Source organism: Acinonyx jubatus, chromosome C2, assembly GCF_027475565.1.
Source record: "Acinonyx jubatus isolate Ajub_Pintada_27869175 chromosome C2, VMU_Ajub_asm_v1.0, whole genome shotgun sequence".
NCBI classification, from domain to species: domain Eukaryota; kingdom Metazoa; phylum Chordata; class Mammalia; order Carnivora; family Felidae; genus Acinonyx; species Acinonyx jubatus.
In genome coordinates this window covers 140982912-140991846 of record NC_069384.1, presented here as the reverse complement: position 1 = coordinate 140991846, position 8935 = coordinate 140982912, and the positions used below count along the sequence as shown (strand labels likewise).

General features: G+C 39.8%; 1 protein-coding gene across 1 annotated transcript; it reads right to left on the bottom strand.

The window, feature by feature from the left end:
- Positions 1–4261: 4261 nt before the first annotated feature.
- On the bottom strand, positions 4262–6710 carry LOC106980009 (zinc finger protein OZF-like). Its single transcript, XM_015077983.3, is given in 2 exon segments — positions 4262–6061; positions 6064–6710. Coding segments are annotated over 2 exon segments (876 nt in total). The 5' UTR covers positions 6551–6710; the 3' UTR covers positions 4262–5672.
- Between the last annotated feature and the right edge of the window lie 2225 nt (positions 6711–8935).

Genomic DNA, 8935 nt, shown 5'->3' with positions numbered 1-8935 from the left:
ATGGCAGTGGCTGGAGGCAGTTATGGAGGCGTTACAGAGGCAACCCTTTGGAATAGGCTGGAGTAGTGATGGTAGATGTTTGGGTCCCATTTATGGAGTGAGTGCACCTGTCCCTCAGCTTCTTTGGGCTTTCCTGATAAGGACAGACAGCAGCATCCTTCTGCTGTGACTTGTCAACCCGGTGGGATCTATATTTCTAGGAGATGCCTAAGAGATTATGTCTTCCTGCCAAAGGGCAGCCACGGCTGCTGACGCACTGGAATGGAGTACCGAAGCCTGACCCTTTGCTTCATGGAGAGACAGCCCCATGGCACTTTCATCCTGCAGAGCTCCTTGTGGTCTTGGGCTGCGAGTGCTCTTCAGCTGAGATCACATTGTTCCTCAGCTCCTTCGCCTGCCCTAGCCTGCATTTCTCAGCCCTTTGTGGTTGGTTTTCTTGGGGTGGGATACTAAACCACTTGACATAAGGATCCTCATCTTCGGTTCTGCTTCTGGGAAAACTTATGTAAGACAGTAGTATTTATTTTGTTCATTAATTTTGGCTTTGTTCTTATTACAAAAATAATGCATACTCATTGTTGAACATAGGAAAATCCGTAAGGTGAAAAGGACAAAATTAGCTAAAAGGACAAAACAGTACACAAGTCTAGACTCCAAGGGTGACCATTGTTGACCATGGCAAATCGCCTTTCATTTGTAAGTATTGATGCAGTAGCTGTTACAGTGATGGCCCTCAATGGGCAATATCTCCCATGTCTGTGCCCTTGTTTCGTCCTCTCCTATAGCCTTGATCACGTGATTTGTTTTTGTCAGTGGGATCCTAGCAAGCATGATGCAAGCAGAAGCTTGGCAAGAGCTTGTCTGTGGGGCTTGTACAGACTGTACTTTCTAATTTCCTTATTCTTAGTTTGGGACTTTTGTCCTGGAGACATGGTCCCTCCCAGGCTCTCTAATATCTAGAGATAGTAAATGACTTCCCTGCAAGTGTACCTTTTTTAAAAAAATGTTTGTTTTCATTATTTATTTTTGAGAGAGAGAGAGAGAGAGAGCGCGCGCAGGGGAGGGGAGAGAGAGAGGATCCAAAACAGGCTTTACAATGTCAGCGCAGAGCCCTCCTCGGGGCTCATACTCGCCAACCGTGAGATCATGACCTGAGCCAAAGTCGGACGCTTAACCAACTGAGCTTCCAGGCTCCTGCAAGTGTACCTTTGATGCACCAACCAACCAATCCAGAGTCCACAACTTCTAATCTTTTTTATCCAAATCACACACCAAGCCACCACTCTTCCGCCTGCCCTTGTTTCTAGGGATGTTGTTAAACTTCTATCTTCATGACCATCATTTCTGTCTGAATGTCATACCCGGCTAAAACTAATCCCAGGCACATTTTTAGAACAGGGTTTGTTTTCCTAAAATCCTTTCTTTAAAGTCAGTCACTGTGTATTAAGAGGTTCGGGCAAACACTGCCTAATGAGGAGTGAGACCCTGGAGGACGAGAGGTCATCTTGGAGTTTCTGGCACCAGCTGAGCTCTTAGCTGAATGTCTCTGCCTGAGTAAGCTCAGCTACACTGCGTGGGGCAGAGCCACACATCAGAGCCCCATCAACCCACAGAATTGGGAGAAATAGTGTCATTGTTTTCAGCGATTGCACTTTGGAGTGGCTTGTTATGCAGCAGAAGATTATTGAAACAATGTCATAGGGACAGGATCTTGTGGCTCTGGGTCTGTCTTTTATCGCATCTGCATACACACCTCCCTCCCTAATCCTCCACCCTAGGGATGGTAATTTTACTGATGAAATTCTACAGTAATCATGGGGCCATGTCTACTAAAGGGCCTCTTCACTGTAATTAAAAGGTGGTTCCCTGGTAGTTTCCTTTCATTGGCTCCTCTTACTCTCTGTATGCATGTCTTACTGAAATCCCTGCTTTGGGCTGTGGTGGGAGACAGGAGCCCCACATAGGTTCCCAGTTACTTTTAACTGAGAAGTCTTATGGACATCTCAGGCACTGATGCAGCTAAGAAACTACTACTCTGTTTGCTATTTGAATCTGTTCCTTGTATTTCTCTTCTTTGGAAAAGCTGAAAGGAATAGGGAAACTTGTCAGGGCAAAAGCCAGGTGTTCCTGAGTTCCTCGCAGAACCTCGTGCACATTTCTACCTTTTACACTGGGTTTTACCATAATAAAGTCATAATTTTTAAAAATGTTTATTTATTTATTTTGCGGGAGAGAGATCTCTCTCTCCCGCAAAATAAATGAGCAGGGGACGGGCAGAGAGAGGAGAAGAGAGAGAAAGAGAGAATCCCAAATAGGCTCCACACTGTCAGTGCAGAGCAGTGCAGTGGAGTTCAGTGCCACTAACTGTAAGACCATGAGCTGAGCCAAAATCAAGAGTCAGATGCTTGACTGACGGAGCCACCTAGGTGCCCCAAGTCATAATTTCTTAACTCATTTTTTTAATCAAAAATATGCTACAGGGGCACCCAGGTGGCTCTGTCAGTTAAGCGTCCAGCTTTGACTCAGGTCACAATCTCATGGTTTGTGAGTTCCAGCCCTGCATTGGGCTCTGGGCCGACAGCTCAGAGCCTGGAGCCTGCTTCGGGTTCTGTGTCTCCCTCTCTCCCTCTGCTCCTCCCCTGCTCATGCTTTCTCTGTCTCTCTCAAAAATAAATACACATTAAAAAAAGTGTTACAAGTATATATATGTGTGTGTGTGTGTGTATAATATATATATATATATATATATAACATGTATATATCAGTAAAAAAAATCTGCAGTGTAATTTTCAAGGACAAAATCATATCCCATTATATGGATCTACAATATTTTGCTGAACTGGTAAATTTTAAAAACGTAGGTTCTGCCTTTCTGCTATTATAAAAAAAAATACTGTGCTGAATATTCTTGAAGCTCAATGCTTGTATGCATCCTTAATTAATTTCTTAGGATACTTTCATTTCATAGAAATGGAATTTGGAATCCAAAGAGTATGTGAATTTTTTAAGCATTTGATAAATAGTGCCAAATTCCACATCTCTCCCCAGACAGATTGTACCACTTTGCCCTCTCAGGGCTGTATGAATATGACCATTGTCTATGATCCTCACCATCACTGATATTTTTATTTTTTTACCAATTTTATGAGAAAGAGGCTATCCTAATGTCTCCATTTCCATTTTTTTAAATTATAAATAAAGCTAAATGCTTTTCCAAGGTATATTGGTCTTTTTGCTTCTTGCTCTGCAGCTTGACTATAAAACATTTATACATTTTTAAAATTCCTATGTATGGCCATGTATCCAGAAAACATCCCTTTGGCCCTCACATATGTGATTAGGGTTTGAAAAATGTTTCTCTAACTGGTTGGAGAAGTATCAGACCCCCCAAAATGCTGAAAAAAAGTGTTGATGTAGTTTTGGAATTGCCATGAGAGCAATCGGAAAAGTGGGAACATCTTTTTAATAATCTCTTGCACCTGGAGTTGCTTGATTTAGCCCTTTGGTCCCAGCGTGGAGGACATCCCTCCAGTGGGGTTTGTAGCATGTGCAGTATATCCTAAAACTCATTTTTCCCTCCACGGAAGTTGACAACAGCAAGAGTTGACAAGAAGCCATCTTGAGCACAATTTCCAAATTGTTGTCTTCTTTTTTCCTCCTTGTAATATCTCCCTCCTTAGTGTTGGTCCGTAACCTCCTTGGGAGCTACCTGAGTACAATCTGAAACCAGATCCTGTGCGTGGAGGGCAGGGAGAGCCCCAAGAAAAAGGCAGGCCACTCCAGGTGGGTAGGTGGCAGGTTTAATAAGCAAAGGGAACTTACATATGATGTTGTCTTGGGCAACAGCAAAACAGGGGATCCCTACATCTGCCTGCCAAACCTTTAAAGTTTGCATAAAGGCCTTAACTGGGTTCAGTCATGTTCATGTACATCATGAAGGTGTTTTCAACACCACACCCCATTTCATGGCTATATCTTATATCCTTGGAGCAGCCTCTGAGAGTAGGAAAGGCAAACAGAACCCACATTTCAAGGACAGAAGAGGGAGTGAGGAGCCTCTGATGGCCTGGGTCCAGTTCATGGGTCGATGTGTGGTCACATCTTTTCTATGACCTTCCCCAACACTTAGCCTCTACACAGCTCTATTTTCAGCCTTGCATCTGTAGACTGAACCAGAGAAGATCTCTGGAGACCAGCAGTCATGTTTTATTTTGTGTGATCAAGGGCCAACTGTACATCTGAATATGGTTCTCATAGGCCATTTTTTTGGATTATATGATCATTTTTAATTTTAATAAAATAGATAATTTCATATTACATAGAGAGCAAGTCCATCCACTCATCATTGATAAAATTCTAGAAATATTTTCTATGAAAAGTTTAGTACTTGATTGGGAATGAATCCATTAGAACATGATTTCTATAGGTACCATGTTCCCATCCTCACCCCCATTCTTACTAATTTTGAGAAAATTTAAAAATACAGAAAAGTACAAAAATAAGACAAGATATCCACATACCACAATCAGAATTATCCAGTATTTTGAGATATTTACTTGCAGTCTTTAGTTCTTAAGAGAAATGGATATTTATATATAAAAATGAACACCCCCCCCCCTTTAAACAGTCCCCATCCCATCCCTCCCACCCTCACCCCCTTCCCTGCTCCACTCTTCACAAGCAACCACTATCAAGATTTCGGTCTGTATCCTTCCAATCCATTTCAAAAACATTTTAAAAACATACATACATATATGTATCAATTACCAATACAAAGTACTGAATTTCGTGAGTAAAGTTTTAGTTAAAATTTACAGAAATGCATTGTAATATATGTGTTATTCTGCAACTTCATTTTCCCCCTTCAACATGACTTTTGAGATCTTTCTCTGTAATGCATACAGATCTCATTTGTTAAATTTTACAGATATACAGTATTCCATCATAAGTATTTTCCGTTTTGTTCCCGATGGGCCTTTAAGTCGTTTCCAACTTATGGCTAACTACAAATCATGCCACAGGAAGCACACTGGTACATATTTCCTAAGCATACAAATTCAGAGAATTTTTGAGCTCGTTATAAGGGATGTCTCCCTACTCCGAAGGTCATAACCATTTCCGTTTACAGCTTCTATTCTTGTTTTTATCCTCTTGGCTCTTACCTCTGTTTACAGTTCATGGTCTGTTTTTTCTTTGGGGAACAAATTACCTCCAAATCACTTTTTACATAGTCCCATTATCTTCTCACCTCCTATTGCCATTTCTATCATATTCTAAATTTTAATGGATGCATAGGTGTTTCCGGAATCTCTTCTGTTCTACTAAATCAATACCATAAAAGTCTCTTCCTTTCCAATACTTAAAAGTTATTTTTTGGTTACATTGGTGAAGATCTCCAGATAAATGCAGACAGCAAGAAGAAGCATGTTTGGTGGAAATGCATCTAAAGTTTCAGCATTACCTAGGCCATCAGCTTTTTTTTTTGGGGGGGGCAGGATTTTTAATCATATAAATGTCTTTCTCTTCAGTATAAATTCCATGGTGTCCAGTAAGTTTTTAGCTTTTGTTTTCCTCATTTGTGATATCTTCTTTCAGTATGATCATTTCTGATGTGCTATGAGGTTTAAACTCCTGATGAACACTTTCCAATTTTTAAGATATTTATAGGGTTTTTAATGAGTATGAATTTTCTGGTGTCTAATATGGTATGACTTCTGGCTAAAAGCTTTCCCACATTCACTACATTGATAAGGCTTCTTACCTGTGTGTATTCTCAAATGCAGAGCAAGGGTTGAGAATTGAGAGAAAGCTTTCCCACATTCATTACAACCATAGGGATTTTCACCTGTATGGCTTCTCACATGCACAGTAAGAGATGAACTTTGAGAGAAGGCTTTTCCGCATACATTGCATTCATAAGGTTTATCACCTGAATGAATTCCCACATATATGATAAGTGATGTTCGTTGAGAGAAGGCTTTTCCACGTTCATTACATTCATAGGGTTTCTCTCCAGTGTGAATGTTTTGATGTTTTATGAGGTACTTCTTCTGGCCAAATCTGTTCCACATTCACTACATTTAAAGGGTTTCTCTCCAATATGAATTTCCTCATGCTCGGTAAGGTTAGATTTGCGACTGCAGGTTTTTCCACATTCCTTACATACAAAAGGCTTCTCTCCCGTGTGAGTTCTCTGGTGTCTGATGAGGTTTGACTTCTGAATGAAAGCTTTCCCACAATCCTTACGCTCAAAAGGTATCTCTCCAGTGTGAATTTTCTGATGGGTGAGAAGGTTTTCCTTCAGGCTGAAGGATTTTCCACACTCATTACATTCAAAAAGCTTCTCTTCAGTGTGGGTGTTCTGACGTTTAATAACATATTGCTTCTGGCTAAAGGCTTTTCCACATTCGTTACATTCAAAAGGTTTCTCTCTATTATGAAAATGTTCATGCTCAGTAAGATTTGATTTGTGGCTGAAGACTTTCCCACATACCTTACAGGCAAAGGGGTTTTCCCCACTCCAAGTTTTCTGCTGACTGAAGTGTGACATATGAATGGAAGCTTTCCCACATTCACAAGGTTTCTCTCCAGTATGAATTTTTTGATGAATTAGGATTTGCTTTTGGCTAAAGGGATTTCCATATTTCTTAACATTTGTAAGGATTCTGTGTGTATGACCTTTCAAATGTAGAGGAAGGGATAAAGTTCGAGAGAAGTTTGACAGAAAACTTTATCATACTCAGTACATTTAAAAGCTTTCTGTCCAAATTTTCTAAGAATCAACGAAGTTTTGTTATATTCACTGGTTTCTCTCCAGTAAACATTTTCTTCTGCTCAGAGATCTGTCATCTAGCTAAAGGCTCTTCGGTATGCCTTAGTACATGGTCTCTCTTAAGCCTGACTTCCACATTTAATGAGGTGTGACATGTGAGTGAAAGTTTTGCCACATTCAGTAATTTCATAGGGGTTTTCTATGGGTTCAAATGGTTTTAACTGAAGACATTTCCGCACTGATTTACATTTAAAGGGCGTTATTAGCATAAGGAGAGAGCAGAGGAAGGATTTCCTAATTAAACTGATGATTCTCCCCTACACAACTTCCCTCATGATTAAGTCTAAATTGTGTTTCAGACTCTTTCCAGGTAAGTTGAAAAAGGTGTTTCCTTAAAGATATAAGGTCTGAGATCAGAGGAAGTGTCTTTCCAATTTTCTTAGTTCACTGCTTTTTTTCCTCAGTCTGTACTTTACTGGAGATGGATGCAACTTGCCTCCCAAATCTTGTTGCCTCTCTATCTGCTCATCATTTTCTCAGGCTTCTTCTGAACAAATTTTCTTTCCACTTTGTTCTCCACCATCCAGAGTTTGTCTTCTTGTTCCAACAGAGGATCACGTATGGTGTAGTCGGTTTATAACCTGCTATTGGGGAAATGACACAGCACTAGAATATTAATGCTGGGGGCCAAAGTACCATCCTAGAACTCAGGCTGAGCCCTGGGGCCTCCCGGCCTTCTGAATGAGGAAGAAGGTGCAGTTTCCAGGGATGCACAAGGAAACGGCCCTCCTACTTTTGCGCCACATGGACCCAGGGGCCGGACTGTCTCATAGGCCATTTTCTTCTGATTTTTATCATAAAGCTTACAGCAATTATTCTGACTGAACAAGACAAATTTCATGCAGATTGCCCCTCAGATAAATACCATGGTATGTATTAAAAGTATGTATGCTTTAAGCGCTATCAACAATATCCAAAGTATGCAAGAGCCCAAATGTCTACCGACAGATGAATGGATAAAGAAGATGTGGTATATACGTATATACAATGGAGTATTACTCGGCAATCAAAAAGAATGAAATCTTGCCATTTGCAACCACGTGGATGGAACTGGAGGGTATTATGCTAAGCAAAATTAGTCAGTCATAAAAAGACAAATCTCATATGACTTCACTCATATGAGGACTTTAAGATACAAAACAGATGAATATAAGGGAAGGGAAGCAAAAATAACATAAAGACAGGGAGGGGGACAAAACATAAGAGACTCTTAAATATGGAGAACAAACAGGGTTACTAGAGGGGTTGGGGAAGGGGGAATGGGCTCAATGGGTAAGGAGCATTAAGGAATCTACTCCTGAAATCATTGTTGCACTATATGCTAACTTAGATGTAAATTAAAAAAATAAATTAAATAAAAAAAATAAATAAATAGGCAACATTGTAAAAAAAGTATGTATGCTTAAGATAAAAGCATTTTGAAAAAAACAGACTATCATTCTTTTTCTTGTCTTTTATTCTTTTGTGTCTAAGAGAAAAAGAATGTAATACAGGGGCCAATTTGTGATGAATTACTTTTCTGATGGTATCATCAAGGGACCTTTTGTGGGATGGGGTGCTTGATGTTTTTCAAGACTGTATTTTTAAGACAAGTTATTTCAGACTCTGAACACCTCCAAGACCTCTGATTTGAAACTGATGATTCCTTGTGGTTCTCTTATCCATGAATTTATCTAAACTTCTTTATTTTTAGCTCATATGGAATTTCTGGTCATGAATTTGTTAAGCCTTGACTTTCATCTTTCAATATAATTTAGTATTTCATATACTTATCCTCTAAGAACTTCCTCTGTTTCTATTAATTTTTTTTCATTCAAGGGAAGTTATCTCTTATTTAATTTATTTCTCTTTTGAAAAGCAATCCATTCTTTGCCAAATAAATGCGGGCTCTGGGGGTTGTCAGGCAACTTTCTTAAAAACTCTCGTCAGCCAATCATAAAGTCTCCCTTGGGGCCAGCTTTATCGTTCTCTTCTCCACATTTAGGGTGAGACTTGGGAAACTGTTTGTTTAACAGCTCTGCTTGAGCAAAGAGTATCTTTCTTGGCCATAATCTTCCTCGATGATGCAGCTTCAATACAATAATATTTGAAGACTTCTTAAGC